The following is a 20,190-nucleotide window of genomic DNA, read 5'->3' as shown; positions in this document are numbered from 1 at the left end:
GAGAGGTTGCAAACTAGCATGGCCATATCTCAGAAAAATGGAGAGTCCTTCTCTTTCGGACTTGGAGGCTACCAGATCTGTTAGCTCCAGGCTCTTATTACAACATTAAGGTGGACAACAAATGTCTGGCAGAAAATAACATGGACGTCAAGTTTCTTAGCAGATTTTAATTTTTTTAATACCATGATCTTAAATCTTTGATGAGCTGATAAACAGCCCAAGTTTATGTACAATTTTGAGCCTGGGGCCTACACTATTAGGAATTTTTTCTGCCATAGTCCAAAAGCACACATTTTTTGTCTGAAAGGACGATTTAATGGCTTTTGTTCTCAAAACTAATAATACTTTTGCTTACATTTTCATTTTGAAAGCAGGACTTCATGTCTTTCTTCTCAAAACTTGTAACGATTGTACTCAAAACTTCTCCTTGTGCTCACACTTAGTCTCTGCTCAGACTCTCTGCTCGCTTACAAAACATGGAACTGCAACTTTGGCATAGTCACCTGGCAACCTCTCTGTCAATAAAATGAAAGTGTTATACTGGGTTTGTTTCCTTCTAGCGTGTACCTGTGTGGCTACTATTAGAGATGGGCAATCTGAAGCCAGGCTTCGAGGCGTGTAACGAGTAAAAAGGGGGCGTGATCTTTGGTATGTTTCTGTGGTTGTTTTTTTATGGTTGTCTATAGCAGGTTCTCTTCTTTTTCAAATTGGATGCGTTTCTCATTGCAATAAAAAAAAAAATTACATATATATATACAGTATATATATATACATGTATATCTCACCACCAGTCACCACTGAGTACAAGTATTATACGTTTTTAGAACAAAAGACATCAAATCCTGCTTTCAGACTGAAAATGTGTGCTCTTTAATTATGGCAGAAAATTTCCCCCATACCAGGCACGTGCAGGGGTGGGGGGGCAAAAGGGGCTTGAGCCCCCTGCCTCTTTTATCCTTGATGCCCCTAGTGCCCTTTTTGAGTTTTTTTTTCTTTTTCAAAGAACTTTTTTTTAAATTTTTTATTTTATTTTTATCTGTATAGAAGGCCTGCTTGTGCCCCTCAGCAATAATATTTAGCTAAATATAATAATTTAGCAAAATAAACTAGTCTGGCTGCTCTCAGTCTAATAATGACTCAGTTTCTCAGCCTCCATGTTGTTCAGACACCGAGTCCATGGTGAAGAGGAGGGGGGCGAATCTGTGTCCTCTAACTATCAAATTATGGGCAAGAATATTTTTTTCATACACTGGTTTGTGAATAAAAACGTAGGTCTGATGTTGATGTTAGAAAAACTGTTTCTGTTTATATTTTCATAATTGTCTTTGCAATAGCGGGATAAAACCCGCCTTGCCCCTAAACTCAGAAATGCTTCAGCTGCAGAGAAAACTTCTGACTTTAACTTAATCAGGCTGCTAAATGTCCGGTTCGCTACAGGCAGTCTGAGTCGGTCCACCGACAGATATAAAGAATGTCTGTCTTTATATCAGACATCCTGATATAAGACACGGTACTGCAACTGTCACTGCAAGTCGCGACGCAGCTCAAAGCCCCGGAACCACCTGGTACCACCTGCTCTCTGTTTGCTCTGCTTCTCCTTAACGTTTCTACCAGGCGGTTTAAAGCCGCTGCTGGCGGGATCTGGGCTGGAGGTTCACGGCTGTAAATAGAAGTTATTGCAGAACCTCAAGTGTTAAAGGAAGATTCGGCCCATTTAGTGTTCACAAAATAAACATCAGAGAAAATATTGTAGCAATAATTAGAACCGCAGCAAAAAGCCAAACATGCCACAATTAAATGAACCAAAATGTCCCCAAAGCATCAGCGGACTGGCATAGGGACCACCTGGGGATTCTAGGTAGATTCCAGAGATGCACATCGCAGCGGTTGTTCATGCAGGCCGGCCCAAGGTAGTATGGGGCCTTAGACAGAACCCTCCCAGCCCTCTGAAACCCGTCCTACTAAGAACCTCAGCATCACTAACATATTTAAATATAGATAAGGTGAAGTCTGTGAGAGGGAGACCAGGTTTATTGGCCGAGTTTAAAATCAATCACTGATTATTGGATATTTGCTGTGATGTATTTGTGAACAAACCCAATTCAAACACAAAGATTACACCATATTGTAGCCATGGTAACACAACAATCAAACTATCAAGATGATTCTTTAGACTTTTACAAAGTAAACTTCCTAATTAAATCCTAAATGTACATTTTTTTCTCAGCTGAATGCATTACACAAAATTTAATAACACTGTCATTCTCTATAAATGAATGCTACAGGTTTGGCTCCATGGTCTGTGTTACAATTAAATCATTTCTAGGGGTCCTAGTTCTGTCGGTGTCTTCGACAGAACTAGGGTGACCAAACGTCCGTATTTCCCGGGACATGTCCGTATTTCACGTCCTGTCCCGGGCTTTTTTTTAGAAAGTGAGGAAATGTCCTGTTTTTTAAATTTCCTTCATTGGACCATTAAATTTACAGGCACTAGGGCACTGCGCACTGCGCTGCGTGTGACGTAATCCCTGAGCCGCGTCAGTGCGGGCAGCCCTGTTCTTAATCAGAAGATTAAGAACAAATCAGTAGCTTAAGATTAAATTAAGATTAAATCAGTAGCCAACAACATGCCAAAGCGCAAATTTGTGGAGTTTCCCCGCTTTTAGAGCAGCCCCTCCGCTCCAAGGTGTTCTGGTTTTCCCAAATTAAAATATGGTCACCCTAGACAGAACAGCATTGGTTGTGGGCAAAAACGGAAAATACATGCGATATAAATAGAGCAGTAGACTGACTGAGTGTCTCCTTTAATTTGAGAAATAATTTCGTTACCTGTTAATGACTTCCGCCTAGCAGCTGATCTGCTGCCAAGTGGACGCGCTCACTGAACCGCTCCAATTAAGAACACCTGTTGAAAATGGCGTCAGTCCAAAACAATATTGCCAGCTCCTGTGAGAAACATCAGCAAAAATCTCCAGGAAAATAAATTAATTTAAAATAATAAAATTAATTAATAATTAAAAATAATAATAATAATAAAACATTACATACCTCAATCTAAAATAGTTTATTTTAAGCAGCGAGTTAATTGTCCCACAGAAGCAAATTATATGTTTTTCAGAGTGAGTAAGTATGCGTAGTACGATATTTAGAAAATGTAAACTGTGTAAAGTTACATTTTACACAATTTAACTTTGGTTTTATTTTTGTTTCAAAACATAATATTCAAAAGTGTATGCATGTCTTTAATGCAGCAGATGGAGGATTTTACTCACTGTAGATGCCACATACTTTAACTTTTGTTCGATAAATAAATAACGGATGCATTTAAAAATTACAATATCATTTATAAGTTAATTCATTTTCGTAAATTAATTGCAAAAGAAAAACAAAGTTATAAAAATCCATAACACACAGAGAGATGTATTTTATGGAAGCCTATTTTTGTCATTCTTATGGGGAAAAAAATCCATATCTCACAATTACAAGATACAAGTCAATTTTTTTTCAAGGTATTTATTTCTGTTAGTTTTATTATTATGGAGAAAATATCAAATTCAGCTTCTTAGACAATTTAAATATTACAGAATACCAATAAAAAAATTATTTTTATCCTGAGATTTGGGCTCCTAAAATGTTTGTCCATGTACTGTACAATATATTCACTCATATTTGGACATTTTGTCGTGTGTCCTGTTGCTCAGGAAGCCCAGGTTGCTTTGATTAGCAGCCTTCGTCTGCATTGTTGGTCCTGGCGTCTCTCAGCTCTATGACTCTGTGAGGGTTAGATCAGGCCAGTTTTCTGACAATACCAACAGATACTGTTACTTTTTGCTGTTACTTTTACTTTTAGCAGTACCAAGTCCTGCTAAAAAATGAAATCAGTGTTTGGAACTTCAGGAGCATCCTGGAACAAAACCATGTTCACAGGTACAAGCAGTAGCACCAGACATTAGGTTTGTGTAGCTCCCCTTTAGACACCGAACTGGTGCCAAAATCACAATATCCAGCAGTAATTTCCAATAAAAGAGAATACTATTGAAAAATTTATTTATTTCAGTAACTCTGTTACTAAGTTAATTTAATACAGATGGATGTTTTCACCTTTGAAAGCCTTTATTTCTCTTAGTTGAGGATGTTGAGCAACATTTAAGATTAGAATATTACATCAGATCAATAAAAATATTTTTAATGCCAAATGTGGCCTTGATAAAATGTTTAATTCCTGTTTAAAGGTTATTTTCAAAAGGTACTATTAATCTAACAGATAGGCTTCCTTGAAAAGTAGACTCTAATTTATTTAGAACTTATATTTACAAGATTGATGATGACATACAATAATAAGTGAGAGAATGAGATCAGTCTGTTTTGTCAAACAACAGGTGAAAGAAACTTCTTTAGCTTGGAGAAGAGAAAACTAACCCAGAATCCCCCGCTGCTTCAAAATGCTATTAACCTGGACGGGCTGCTAAACCTTATCATGGTGGAACACACTGGCAGTGAGGGTAAAAGGAGACAGCAAGTGTTGGCTCTGTTTTTCTAACTCATTCAATTCATTTCTGCAGTTCACCAGCTGAGGGCTAACCTCAGGATAGACATTATTATATTTATACACCTCGGCTCTGGCCGGCGGCTGCACAGAGCTTGATTTATAGACAGTAGCCTGCAGAAAGCGCTGCCCTTCTCATTTAGCTCACGTCTGCTGTCTGGTTTAGAATCCACCCTGCAGGTTTGTTTGGGTGTCAGATGAACTGGTAATGGACTGGGAAAACGTCTGCATCAATATATCTCCCCATGAGGCTATTCCTCCTTCCTGTCCAATAGCATTCCACTTGAACCACAGACTCTCCACTTGCATTAGTCTCTAGAGAGAAGAAAGCTGCCTCTCACAGATTTCTCATTTCCAACAGAGTAGAATCCAGTAAGAGTGCTAGACATTGGAGACGGATCACAATGTAAGGTTTTTAATGGCTAATAGATCATGTACCAGAAGATCAACATGACACAACAAAATCTTTTATGGCAAAAAGGTTACATTGAAAAGGGCCCCTAAAACCTGCAATAATGGTTTATAATGTGCTTTTATTTATTTTATTTGTATTTATGCCGAATTACTTTGTACTAATACAGAGACAGAATAAATTTTTTGACTAATTATTTAACAGGTTTATTTAAGAATTCACGTATATTATAATGTTCTTGCAATGTCAAATGATCCCTTTTTTAAAAACTTTAGAGCAGAACATTTCACGAGTAAGACATTATTGTCTCAAGATATATTTACTATGGAGGGTCTATAAAAGCTATAATTATTTTAAATCATAGCTTTAAACTAATCATAGTTTAATGATTAGTTTAAAGTGATGAACTAATTATTAGTTTATAGCTTTATCTTCAATGATTGTTGAAGCCATGTAACTGTTCAGTGACTTGAGTTTTTTTTTTGAGAGGGGTTGAACATTATTGTATATATAATTACATAATTATATAGTTATCACTATAACCACTGTAAACAAACCTTTTACCATTTCTAATCTCCTCTCCTGTGGAACAAGATCCAGTTTTAGTCTGAGAGACAGAAACCCTGTCTACTTTTAAGACTAGGCTTAAAACTTTCCTATTTGATAAAGCTTAGGTGGTTTGGATCATTTTGGTAATCTCCAAAGGTATGCCTCTCTTTAGCTTGAGTGACTGGATGACATAATGATAATGTTGTTCTCTTTGCATACAGGTGTATTCTTTTGTCATCTTTGCCATTACTGTTGGGTATAGTGCCAGTGCTTTAATATTTGTCATGTCTCAGCTGCTAACACTGATCCTGGTTCTGTTGGAGGTTTCTTTCAGCTGTCACCCTGTGCTTGCTTAGGGTGAAGGATGCAGCAAAGTCAAGATCTAATATCCCAACATAGACCATTGGGTATTTACTGACTGGCAATGTCTGATCTAATCACTTGGACTGTATTGTATTATATACATATGGAATGAAGCTATATGTTGATGGTCTCTAATTTTAACAGGTTGGGATAGTAATAGCATAAATGAAACATATTTTGATATAGTTTATTTTATTAAGTGCTTTAAGATGACTTTCATTGTAAACCTATGATATATAAATCAACTGAATCAAATTGAAATAGATGGGAAAGTTTTTCCCCAAACTCCACAGTAATAACATATTGCTGTGGTGTTTGGACCTTCCTATGTGTCTCCATGCTCCAGCCAACTGACCAGCAGCACTCCAAAATCTCAGAAAACCTGATTTTCGGACCTCAAAGTTATACACTGAGATTTCAAATGGTATGTTTGACATCACAGATTGAACGCTCTTCCCACAGTGAAATGTGGGTATGGCAGCATACCCACATTCTCATTCTCATTCTCTGGTTTTACTTATGTTTCTGTCCAGGTGGATGAAGTTATGAATAGCTAGAAATATCACAAATAAATGCAGACGGCTGAATGTGTTCAACATTGGATGATATGGAGGAAGATGATCTGCTGTAACAAAGAGACTCAAGGAAAAGGAGAAATAAGTTTGAATAAAAAACAAAACTTGATGTTTTTGTAAAAATATTTATATTCACCAGCTGAAATGAAAAACAAAGCAAACGAGATAAAAACCCCATAAAGACCTGGGTGTGTCCTGCCAGCTCTCCATCAAGCCCTCCACCTTGTAAACAGTGTGGATAAGAAGCTGCTGAGTGAATGGCTATCCTTCCCCTGATAGACATCTGTACCGACACATTTAACCTGAAACATTCTTCATACAGTAAAATACAAACAATGATAAAAAAAGAAAAAGTAGAAGGAAGGGGAGGGGCTGACTTGCTACAAAACAAGATTCTACAGCAATTCAGACATACCGCAGGTACATAAAAAGTTCTTTGGCACAAAACACAAATCATGTAACACAACATGAAACAAACTGTAAACAAAGCAACACTCATTACAAAATGCAGTTTTAGAAATGGACAGCATTAATAGATAAAAAACAGTAATACTAAAAAGTGATTTGGTAAATAACCATCAACATGTATCAGTCTGCAAGGCCTCCACACAACGCAGCGTCGTCTTGGTAATGTTAACACGCCAGGAATGGGGGAAGACGGGCTAAAAATAAGGTCAGAGGACTGAGAAGGGGGGGATTCATTAGAAATTTGAAGTGTTGGAGTCCTGTTTGTTCCTTCATGTCTCTGGTACCAGCTCTGTTTGTCCTATGCTTCATGTGAAAGCTCTGTGTTCACCAGCTAAAGTCTCCTTAGTGCAAATAGGCTGTCATCTGCTGCCTCCTCACCGGGGGGCGGGGTGGGACAGCTTGGGGCGGGGCGAAGAGAAGGTCATTTTCGTGGATGCGAAGCTGTGTTCAGTCTGGCACCTGGGATCGGTCTAGAAACAGGCAAGAAAACAAGATTTCTGCAAAAGGTCTGCTAAGCTGCTCAAGATTTTCTAAACAGCAAATATAACTTAGTATATGTTCCATTCTTTGTCACTTTAACAAATCCAATGTCTATTGTACAGATAAAAATATATTTTCTGAGCCACAGAGATAAAAACGTGTTTTCTCAGCTTAGCTTTTTGAAGCACAAAATAATTGGTTCCCATTGTGAGACACGGTGATACTTATTTAGAGCCAAATACATATTTATAATCAACAAACTGTGCTTTAAAAACAGGATTAAAAAACAAAATAGTCAATGCAATGCTTTTTCATTGAGAGCCTTTTACTGATGGCTGAAGGAGGTTCAAAGTACCGTAATATTCTAATTTGACCCTGTTTCTCCTGACTGGAAACAAAATGAATATTTTGAATCAGCCAGAGACCTGACTTGGATATGAAAGAGAATCTGTGGATGGAGCTAAAGAGTAGGGTGATGGAAAGGTGGTCCTCCAACCTCAAAGACTTGAATCGCATCAAAGATAAAATCAAACCAGCTAAACAGCAGTGCAAACTCGTTCACAACTAAAGGAGCTTAGAAGAAGCATGATGACGTTGTCAGGACAACTGTGATGCATCTGGTTAGCAGGCCCATTATGGAGAAAACCAAGAGTTCATTCCGTTACTCAATGTTCATCTCTGAAGTACAATGTAAGCTTAGAAGCGGCACAGAATACCTGGCAGATTTCTCATCCCAAGACTTTTACAATGTCAGAGCATGTTTATGGAAACAAGAATGAATCTGCACCAGATGAAAAAAGTACACAGCTTTGCAGAGGGGACTGTCACTTCCATGAAAAGGAAGCTGAATTTCAGACAAGAACTGAGTCGGTGCGCTGCAGTCTGGAGCAGAAAACAACCCAGAAAGAGAAGACAGGAAACACTGGAAACAGCTTCAGCAACTACAGTATGCAGTCATCACTTTCACTTCAACATTACAGTATTTTCACGATGGTGCAGCTAAAGCAGATATTTACACTCTGTATAAGAATACTATTTTTCACCACTGTCTGACTTTGAATTAGACTAAAATATTTTATGTATTTTTTTAAGTCCAGAAGTGAGTGAGTGAGCACTGCTGAAACCACTTCCAGTCCATTTCATTCAGGAAACTTTCTTCCCCGCCTGCAGACCTTTAAATCCGTCCTCTCCATCAGAGTGACTGATGTGTTTACCGCTGACACGTGAAACAGTGATTTCTATAATGAAAAAGCAGCTGGTACAAAGAATGCTGCTGGAGGACAAACGATTAAATAATCAGTGTCACGGGCAGGAAGTCGTGTCAGACTGAAGACAGAGTGATGCAAAACAGGTTTGCCTGATATCAGTCTAGAATGCTTCTGGACAGCTACTGTTGATGGCAATTTGACTTCCAGCCCACTCAACAGAACCTCTTAGTGTAGATCAGACAGACTGCAGTGTAGATAAGCAGCAGCAATTGCAGCTGAAGTCTTTTTGGTGTTTCTCTGTAACAGCTCTCCACATCTGCAAACTAAAATATTTGCCCATATGTTTTTGCAAAATAGCTCAAACTCAGTCTGATTGGATACAGAGCATCTGTGAACATAATTTTTTATATACTGTGATCTTGCTACATATGAAATAAGTCTGGACTTTCACTGGGAAAACATCTACCACCGTAACTCTGCTCAGAAAATAATACAGGACTTCATATTAGTATGATGTGTGTTCTCCTACCTGAGAACTCTGAGAGGGGGAATGGCTGACACTTTCCCCACAGGTTGTGGTCCAGGAGCTGGAGGCATCATGACCAGCAGGCCTGTGGCTCTGGAGCCAGAAGTGTGACTGGGACTCACCGTGGTGGAGGCTACTCTGGCTGGACTGAGGGGCAGAGGTCTCTGGGGGGGGCAAGGGGCCGGTCTGGACGGCTGCTCAGAGACTCGCTAGAAGACAGCAGAGACACGGTGAGTAACTGAGGAACCAGAACTGACCAGCAGATAATATGCTTGTTTTCCCAAGGAGAAAACACAGAAACTTTCTTCTTTGTTTCAAACAAATATAAGAAAGACAGCATTAGAAATATTGTAATTTAGAGGCATTTCAGTCTTGATTAAGGTGGCTCTGTGGCTCAATAACATTTCTATTAACCTCAAACTTGATTCCAAATTGTTTTATTTTTGTGCTACATTGGATTCAAGAAATTTCATGTTTTAATTAGAATTAGTGATGGAATTCAATTACATTTTTTAATGGAGTTAATTGCAGGGGTTGTAGTCAATGAATCATTTTCAATTAAAAACTATATATTGACAAACCATATAGCTTAGCAGCAAAAAACAATTCATGGATTCATGGAACTTCTTTAGAGGTCTGAACGTAGAAACACTGACATTTGCATTGGAAATGCCTGTGCTGCTGCTACATGTTTAGCATTGAGATGCTACTTTAGGCTAGTCTAGCTTTGCTGACAGGCTAACTCCTTTTAGCACACCTTGAACACAACATAGTCTTTTCTAGGTTTCAATCACATCGGATTTTGAAGCAGAATTTAACCCCAGTGAGCAAAGAGAAGTAACTTTGTTGTCCATTGCTGCTGTTGCAGATGTTGTTTGTGCGTCAGATTTACAGGCGTACCAGAAACATGTGAATGCAAAGGTTCTGGCTGGAATTTAAAAAAAATGCAATGTATTGCTTATATTCTTTAACGTGATAAATCTATGTAATTAATTAGTCAAACCAGTCCTAACCAGAATTGAAAATTCCAATAAGTACCATACATTAGATATGCTTATTTTGGTTTGGTTGATATGAGATAAATGGTTGTTAATGTTAAGTTTTATTCCATCTCTTCCTACATATTGATCCATCTTCTCATGGTCTGTTTAAAGGCGTCTCTGTGTTAATGTTGTACAACATTCAGCTACAGTTCTATAAAACACAGAATCCACTTACAGCTCCATGAAGGGTAAATAAAGGCTCTTACCAGTGGGGAACGTGTCGGGTTAAGGGGCAGTGGTTTCTTAGGAGGGCTGAGTCTTTGTGGGGTGGGGGGTGACTTGGGTGGGGCTGTTGGGGACTTGCCAGCTGGGAAGGGTGGTCTTATCACCTTGAGGTCCCGAGGAGCCCCCTGGGGGGACTGGGTAGGTCTAAGAGGTCGCACAATGTTGACTGGCTGGGTGCCATTTGCCACTAGTCCTGGTCTGAGTGGCAGGACCTCTTTGCTTGTGTGTGGAAGCTGGAGTTAAATAAAGAAACAAAACCAAACTGAAATGAACAAAGAATTGCTTTAAAAACACAGGAATGGTTTTAAATAATGTCAGGTACTTCTAGTAGTTAAAAAAATTGTTTGCTTCTCTTTTCAAAATATATCCATTGCATCCAGGTACTATTTAACTATTTTAAAAGCAATTATAAAGAGATTAAATATTTTATAATACATTTCGCATTATGTTGCCATTTCGTTTTCTTAATGAGATTTTTTCTTGTCTTCCAGCTATATATTTCTGCCCTATTGTACACTTGATTTCTCTCTCCTTGATACTGATGCTTCCAATAAAAGAATAAAGAGAACAGAGGAGTAAAAGCCTAATGAAATAATGGAGAAGTGTTGAGGCTGTAGGAGGAGGCAGACTAAGTGGTCACATAAGAAAACAAGCTGCTGAATAATAAAGCTTTTTAAGATGAAAGTCAACTTCATGGATACTTTACATTCAACAGACCACAACAAGGCCACCACCCTCCTTTCCTTACATTTTCTCCCATTGCTGCCACAGAATCTCTCCACTCACCCCCTTGTGGCCACCAGCTTTGTTGATTGGGCCGACCACCTTCAGGTGAAAGGCAGGATTCAGATGACCATTTTTCTCTTTCTCCACTGAAGCCTCTTTCCTGAGAAAGGAAAGAAGGACAGACAGAAATAAGCCAGAGCCTGGTTCCTGACATGCTTTACTTCAAGGGACAGGATATATCCTCCCTCTCTTGGGTGAATTCTAAACTCACTATGATTGATCATATTCACCGCCCAATGGAAATCCAACCCAATGTATGGTGGTTGTAGCCTTATCTCTCTATCATTATTATTATTATTATTATTACAGCACCCCCAGAAATAAAAAAAATACATCTCTAAGCCATGCTTTCATTGAGAGTTATGTAATATGTTACACATCTGTAACTTGTCAGGATCTACCAAAAATCTCCTGCAGAAATGGTCCAAACCCAATAGCTAAGTTGGCCATTTTGTCTTTTTTTTTTACACACATGTTGTATTTGACTCCTACAGATTTTAACACACAAACTTCAGAATCACTCAGCACAATCTTGAAGCAGCGAAGAGCAAACGTTGTCAAAAGTTTTTGTTTTGTGCTTTTTGTTGCTTTTACTAATCAATCATTAGCAATAAAATTTGTCTTTGACAAAAAAATGACCAAAAGACCTTTAATGTCAAATTGAAAACTAATTTTTCTTTACAAAACAATGACAATTAGATCAAAGTGTTTGCATAAATATTCACCCCCTCTCAAGTCAATATTTATTACATTATTAATTCATATACAGTGTCCAAAAAACCCCAGCGTGAGTCTGGCTAATTTAGTGATCAAACTGCGTGTGCTGAAGTTTTAAAAGTGTAGGAAGGTGATACTCTATTCAAACCTGCCTACAGACCACAGAAGCCACTAGCTGAACTGTAAATGAACCCAGAGAATTAGTTCTCAAGTAATACTGTAGACTCTGAGGGTTCTTGTTGCTGCACTGAAAGACTCATTAAAAACCTTCCCATACAGTTCCCTCACTTTTCCATGATGTATTCCCTTTTAGCAGCAGTTAGTGCTAACTGTCCATGAGGCCCAGCTCCCTCAGCATCATCAGAGTTTTGCTTATCTCTTCCTGCCTTTATTTGGATGGTCGGCATCTTTAAATTGCTGCTGCATCATCTCCAAACAGATCCGGGTTCTATAAATCACGGCCAGAGCCTGGAATATCATGTTCAGCCGCTGCTTTCATCACTCTGTGGGTGGTGATGAATGTGACACGACTCATAAAAAGCTCAAGGCTTTAAGAGGGCATGGATTTTGTTTTGTTCTGCCTTACATGAGCAGTGGCTCTGATTGCTGCCATTGATTGTGGTAAACACATTCTGGTGCATGTATTGATCTACTGAAAGAGAACAAGACATAGCTATGTGCATCTATGAAGAGTTTATGAGGAATGGGACAAAATTCCATTCAATTACTATTTTTGGAAAAATAGTGAATGTTTGACCCATGTCAGTCAGTTTAAAGATAGCCCTGTCAAATACCGAATTTAAGGCTTGGCTTTGTTTTGCCTTCTCGTTCACATGGCAGCATTGTATTTGGCTGAATAAAAACAGAAATTTTCATTAACTGGCTCCAGAGTGAAACTTCCTAGATATGCAATGCAAGAAAACATTTGGAAACCATGACATCAGTCACATCTTCTCACGTTTCTGCACTCATGCTGCGCCACTTGAGATTATTTGTCATGTTAAGGCAATCTCTGTTCATTGCTCACTGACATTTATGCTGTCAGTGAAGAAATATAGATCATACTGTATATGCACCTCTGTACAAGCAAAGGGTGAAGAACACACACCTCTGGATCACACAGGTCACACGCCACCTATAGGTCTGGCATGCGCACTACATTGTTTGGAGTGTTATTTACGTTTTCAGCTGAACATGGGCAGTTTTCATTTAGTTGTTGTAAAAACATTTTTGAATACCCAAGAAAAAATGCTTTTGAAAAAACTCTTTGTGTAAACAGGGCCAAGTTTAGCTGCCCGAGCTTATCCAGTATCTTGAGAAAATAATAAAATATTCTTTTTCTAACAAGATCCTAAAAACACGTAACAAGGTTTATATCTCAGTTTACCCAAAATATCTGCTATTTTAAATAGAAAAGTTTGCAACAGTTAAATAGCAACACTTTTGGTATTTTTAGATGTTGTGAAAAGCGGCCCGCTTTTAACAAGTCGTAATCCGTCAGAGTAGTGTACATTCACTTCTCGTTTAACCAGAAACGTTCTAATTATAACTTAATATAAAATTTGTCCCTTTATAATGAGACAGTTTCTCATTTTAAATTTTTTTTTATCTTGTTATAATGAAAACATTTTCTTGTTATGAGAAACTTTCTACTCTAAATAAAAACTCTCCTTTAAATGACATGGTGCTTCTAAATTTATTTCTAAGCAGGCAGTAAAATGCTTCTGTACTAAGCAAAAAGGAAAATACTCTTAAAAATCTCTCACAATTCTGGCCTTTAGCAAACACATTGTTTTTGTAATCAGAATTGACTCAAAACAGGAAAATTAGTCTGACATAAAGTCAGTGATGAAAAAAGGTTATCTGTGTTTTTATTAGTGCTGTCAATCAACTTAAAAAATTACTCAGATTAATCACACTTTGGTGCTGTAATAAATCATGATTAATCACTATGCATAACATTTAAGCTTCATATAATGCATGCAGTTGTGGATCTTGAATGGTGCCCTGGGCAAGCCCATCCTCCTGCCGCACTCCAACCAATTAAAATGCAAGCAATTATGTGTTTGGTTTTTGTAGCAGAAGGCAGCAAGTACTGTAGTCTCCCACTACTCGATGGCAACTTACTCTACAACACATGTATATAAGTAGTTGTAAGCCTGTTCAGGGGACAACTGACAGATTTTGTTTTCTAATTCTTGAGTGCCCCACCCCTTCCTGATGACGCCCTGGGAAACTGCCCATATAGCCCATTTCAAAAACTGCCGCTGTATTCATGTTCTGACAAAAAATTGGAAAAATATATTTTATTGTCTCAAACCAAACATGTTTTCTATTCATTACCTATTGAACTAGTGGGATGAGCTGACTGGCGTAGTTCATGTGAAATTTTGAGCTCCTCCAAGTAGATGTATACATGTGGGCTGGCGACGCGGCAAAAAGATGTTTAAAAACTTTCACCTTTGTGAAAGAACACATTATTCTCCATGTGTCAAGCCCATAAAGCTCTGCTGTGAACAAGGTAACCCTCAGCAGGAGAGAAGCTTTTAGCATCGAAATAGGTAATTTGATTAATCTATTAAATTTTTCTGGATAATCACATGAGTTAATGTTGACAGCCCTGGGTTTGTTTTTTTTTTTTTTTTTTTTTACAATATATACAACTGAAACCAGTTGGCAGATAGAGTTACTCATTAAACTACAACTGACTGATGGATAATCATTAATCTGGCCTCTGGCCACTCATCTGGCCAAAGGCTAGTAGTCAGTACTGTAGTCAGTAGTCAGTCGTTCTTGAAGTTTCAGACGATGGCCAATATTCAAAATTTGGCAAATATCAGTCAAATTCAGTCAATCTGTTGGATGAGACAATTTTTTTTTGTGAAATCTTAGATCCCTTGGATGCTCAGTATCCAGGGAAATCAAGAACACAGTGATGGACCAGACAGAAAGAGGACATGACAGGGAGACAGTACTTGTTCTTCTTGTTCTGCTCTCTCTGTGAAATCCACTTGTGGTAGAATGAAGTCTTGACTCTGCAGCAGTAGAAGAGCAGCAACACTGCAGGAAGGAACACCAGGAAGGCAAACAGTAGACCCACCACCAAACCGACCTGATCTGTGGACACACACACACCCCCCCACACTGACTGAAAACATATCCAGGAAATGGACACGCCTCCAAACAAGAAACACATCTCTCTGTGTGTAGAAGGATCTACTCTGATCAAAGACTTCTGATGATATTTTTTGCATGTGCAAATGAGTTTAATTTAGTTAATGCCAGTGATATCTGAACCTGGTTTGGGAAGACATATATGAGTTAAAGAAAGAGCAACATTATACCTTAAGGTAGAAGAAAATTCATTTAAGGTATTTGCTTTCTTACAGATTTCTTTTGTCTTTATTAATTTGTCAGAGCTGAGCATTATATGTAATCCCAGGGTTGACTGGTCATTTGAAATGTTTAAATGGGATAAAATAAGAAACAGAATACATCAATATTTACTCACTATTATTCTGCACAGGCCCGCTGTCCACGCTGCCGCCCAGGCCAGACTTCTCGCAGAAGGGAGGAGCCCAGCCTCTGTCACAATGGCAGTTCCCATTGCTGTTACACACCTACAGAAGACATCAGAAAGGTTTGGTTAAAGTTGTCCACTGTTTAGACTTTGTATATTTATGTTTGTGGAGCAAAAATACTGTCTAAATACATGAGATTGCCTTTGGAACAGTTTCAGGATTAGTGAATGAAGCTCAATGTACCTGAGCTTCATTCAATCATGCTAATGTGTTCTCATCTATACAACTCACATAAAGCCATTACTGACTTGTTTGTGTCCTAATAATATATCTGGGGAGGTAATTTTTCTGGCTAAATTTGTTTACTATAAATAAAAATACCTCAGAATAAAGATGCAAAAATGCATGTCACATTTGGAAACATGTTCTTTGTATAACATAGTCATAATCACAGAACTGTCATAAATAAGTTTTTACGATTGAGGAGTGAGTGGAAATTGACAGGGAAGCAGAGGAGCTAGTCAGAGGGAAGTGGGAACAGTTGTGGGAGAGCGGAGGTAGAGAAGAATGAGGCGATGGATAACAGCTGTGCTGAGGAGAGGGACAGATGAACAGAGCAGAAACAACTACAACTGTTATAAACATCAAACAAACCTAAAGAAACAAGTTCAAACTATAATAAGAAATGCAAGAACTAGCAAAAAGGAACAAACTAAAATAATAAGCTCTAGTAATAAAAGAACAAACAAATCATCTGAACAATCTTTTGTGAAGCTGTAGCCAGAAAGTGGAACAAGGCTCATTGTGCGGAAATGAGCTTTGACATTTGAAAAATTTCAAACCTGGAGCTCAACTGATCAGAATATTAACATGCTGATTGGTTTCAGTGGCCAAAGGCATTCTCTAATGAAGCTGCTGTTGTCATTGTGGATTTATTACAATACAACAGAGCATGTTATTCCATTCTTTTCTTAATTAAATGGAAATGAAAATGAACAAATAAGAAAAACAGTCTTATTAAATCAGTCTTATCAAATCGGTCAAATTTAATTGGTGGTAATTTGTTTTTGATGTAATTTTTTTACTGGCTATAGCTGGCTTGGATTTCTGACTTTTATTCATCAGATTTTTTTTCACTCTTTCCCTTCACTTTGTTACAGAAACAAGGCCTGACACCCAGAACTACTTTAATATCAGACATGAAAATAAATGTAAGAGTTCAGTCCAGAGTTATTCATATCCCTAACTGATTTAGATTTGAAGTTTATTTGACCAAGAAGATTGTCTCTCATTGGAAAGCACACAGTCTCTGAAAAGATAATTTAAAAAAATCTCAGTTATTTTTAAAGTTTGACCAAAAAATGACATGTCAACAATTATTTACAGATTTTTTGATGATCAGTTGAAAAATAGTTTTTGGCATTAAAGGAACCAAGCCCTTCTTCTTATTGCTTGTACTTTTCAGCAGGTTTCCTCCCACATTTTGATGATTTATCTTTGGTGATGAACTCTAAGACTTTGAGGTTGGAAAGTCTCTTTGCCATCACCCTAATCTTTAGCTTCCTTCACATACTGTATTCTCTATGTTCACCGCTTGCTTGTAGCTTCCATCACTTCCATGTTGCAGCGAGTTTGAAATGTTGCGTCTTTGTTTTTCTTCTCTCTTTGCTACTTCATCTGCCCTTCAGGCCAATCAGTGAACAGGAGTGAAGCTTGTGTCACCCACGAAAGAAGGGCGGCCCCTGGCTGGCCCTAATCCAAAGCAGGGACCTAAGAAGCAGGGTCAGCCTCGAAAAAAAAAGCCAGTGGAAACACTTGCAAAGCAAGCCAAGTAGAGCCGAGTCGGTCAAAAAGGGGCAGATCAGGATTCAAATTAGGATTTTTGCTGGGCTGCTCCAAAAATAGGAAGCAGTCTTTCTCCTTAATAATTGTAAAAAAAAAATAGAAAAAAAATCTAAAAGTTTTAGTTTAAACTTGAGTCTCTATGTATTAGTCAACACATATTCAATTCTTTAATTCTTAACCTCTCATTTAACATTCAGAGCGCCTGTTGATATAGTAGATACATAAAAATCACAACCAGACTGAACCTCTGTTTTTGTTGAATGAATTCCTTTCTAAGGTCCAAATGAGGAGTATATTCCTGCAGCTTAGTACTACTTTTAATTTGCATGAATATCAATCACACTCCATATGCCTGAGGATCAACAGATAATATGGAATTAAAAATTTATCCTAAGACTTGAGAAAAGCCTGCGCTACGAGGAGGGAAAACATGTATATTTAGAATATTCCTTGCCGAAAGTCATTTTCATTATGCATGTATTGTTACACCGAGAGGAGGGGACACAAAGAGGACAAACGGCATAAAATAACAAAGTACTTGGTGAAAGGGATTAAAAGAGGAGAGAATAGAATTGAGATTTTATTATTTTACTCATTATTTCAAGTCCTAGTTAAACAACAGACTTGGCTAGTGTTAAAGCCAATTATCCCCTTATAAAGTGCTGTAAATGAGAGAAGGAGAGAGTCAGCTTGAAATGCTTAGGGTCAAAGCAAACTGCAAAACAGTTTCAGACACAAAGTAGGTCAGACAAAGTTAGCTTCAGCAGGAATCTGCTGCTGTTATTGTTAAAACCTCACTCATTCCTTTAAATGGCACAAGCACAAATATAGTATTTATGACTTTATGTCTTTAGAATAATTTGCCTAATTGTTCATGATTGCACAAAAAATGTTTGCCTTTATTGCACATTTTCCTTTCTGGGGGGTTGAAACATGAACTTTAGTAGAAAAATCTCTGATGCTAAGTTAACATGAATCAATGAACTAATTTTATTAACCCCAGAGGGAAATTCACATATTTCAGTACAACCGTCAAAAACAACATACAATCCAACTTCAGACATAACATTTAGACAGGTGTCTGAGGGGAGGCTACACCCTTTTTGAACACGGTAAGCACTGGAACTGGTTTGGTTGGGAAGATCTTTATGTGCAAACACCCAGGAAGTTAAAATTTAGGTACAGATGGGTTTTAAAAATGGACAAGAACCCTGAGCACACCACCAAGTTAGTTACAAAGTGGGTTAAGGGCAACAAAGATAATGTTTTGGATTGATACAGATTATACTGTATAAATTCATGATACCAAATTGGAAAGAAATGTACGTAAACTTTTGACTTTTTTTTTGACAAAGTAACTTTTATTACTTTGTATAAACACACAAAAGTAAGAAAAGACATCACTCAAAACTCTCCTCTTCATTATGTTGGCATTTAACAAATCTTAATAATGTTAATATTAATAATGTTAGTAATTCCAACTGATCTAAAGAGGAAAAATTTAATCTGATTTTGTCATACATTGAAAAGGCAATTGTTCTCATACAGTATACAAAAATCTGTTTTCAACTGTAACTACATAAATGGAAATATTAAGAAACAATAATTCAGTGCATATATATAATCTGAATCAAGTCTACAAACTGACCCAAAAACTGATTTAAGTTGTTGAAGCATAATCCAAAGAATTTGCCGGGTTATGTCACAGAACAGTCAGTCCAACAGATTCTGTTTTGTCATAAATTCCACTTTAAAATGTAGGTAAAAGGTTTTTTGATTAATTCGTATTTGATCCAGACTCTCCCTGTGTCAGACATATATTTGCATCAGCATTTTATTTTTTAGGAACCCTTAATGAAGCTTTACCGTTGGTACACCTCAGGCAATAAATACTGTTGGAGGTCAAATTCCCATGAGCTAATTCCTTGATAAATCAGTCTTATCTTCTGGCCAAGAAAGTGATAGACTCAGCCCCAAACTCTCCTTCCCAAAGCTTGGTTACAGACTCATAAACTATGTATGCTCCCTCCTTATCTGCCTCAAGCTTGCTTGTACTGTTTCAATGAATAGTTCATCACTTCAGTTGCTGTTGTGTTCCAGTCATCTATTTTCTTGACTTTAACAACAGACTTGGTGAAAGCAGAGCAGAGCGCTACCTTTGCCCAAGGACACAGAGAGACAACAAGATTAGGTAGTTGTGCCTGAAAACTAAGTGAGTTAAGTATGTTGCATGACACCATGTGTGTGCGTGCGTGGGGGTGTGCATGTTGGTGTGAGTGTGCGGATACCCCATTGCCGTGACAGTTTGCAAGGCAAGACTCCAGCTCGGTAAAAGAGGCATTTTGGCATTTGCGGTCTCTGCACACCTGGAAGAACACAGGCAGAAAGATCACAGACAGTGATAAAGATGACAGCACACACCTATACAGACTTTGATCAGCCTTGTGTTTGCACCCTCGGGCTCTGGAACAACTTGTATGCCTATGGAAATCAGGAAATGGTACCAGCATCTTTAATTAAAAGAGCAGTTTTACAGATATGCTTTTGGAACTTATAGTGGTGGTGTTGGATGAAATCAGCAACATGCCTCATTTACCTACCAGCATCCTTAATGTAGAAAATATATTGTTCTGACAAACAAAATGACTAAACAGAGGGTCCTTTTTTTTCTTCCATTTTTTAAGCAGTAATGCAGTTTCAATATTTTCCCCTCAGTTTGCAGCTTATTTCCCTGGAGTTACATCTGATCACAGTAGTCAGCACAGAAACGAACCGTTTCCTAACAGCAAAGCCCAACAGATATTCCCACATTCTGATTAAACTCAACACTTCACTCTTGACATTTTCCACTAACTGTGTTTTAAGGTGTTGAGGTTTAATAAGCAACAATTATTGGTTTTGATAATTTTTTCTTCACATCATGACA

The 20,190-nt window shown here is 37.8% G+C and overlaps 1 protein-coding gene across 1 annotated transcript in view; it reads right to left on the bottom strand.

Moving 5' to 3' along the window:
• Positions 1-6,550: 6,550 nt before the first annotated feature.
• Positions 6,551-20,190, bottom strand: part of adam19a (ADAM metallopeptidase domain 19a) — a 163,365-nt gene continuing 149,725 nt past the window's right edge. The window contains exons 17-23 of the mRNA XM_028038532.1: positions 19,553-19,630; positions 15,410-15,518; positions 14,874-15,015; positions 11,182-11,281; positions 10,377-10,628; positions 9,131-9,336; positions 6,551-7,383 (exon numbers count right to left, since the gene is read on the bottom strand). Coding sequence (XP_027894333.1) covers positions 7,335-7,383; positions 9,131-9,336; positions 10,377-10,628; positions 11,182-11,281; positions 14,874-15,015; positions 15,410-15,518; positions 19,553-19,630 — 936 coding nt within the window. The 3' untranslated portion in view covers positions 6,551-7,334. The remainder of the gene's footprint in view (positions 7,384-9,130; positions 9,337-10,376; positions 10,629-11,181; positions 11,282-14,873; positions 15,016-15,409; positions 15,519-19,552; positions 19,631-20,190) is intronic.

The sequence above is a fragment of the Xiphophorus couchianus genome, chromosome 14 (assembly GCF_001444195.1).
Source record: "Xiphophorus couchianus chromosome 14, X_couchianus-1.0, whole genome shotgun sequence".
Taxonomy (NCBI): Eukaryota; Metazoa; Chordata; class Actinopteri; order Cyprinodontiformes; family Poeciliidae; genus Xiphophorus; species Xiphophorus couchianus.
This window is presented reverse-complemented; position numbering and strand designations above follow the sequence as displayed.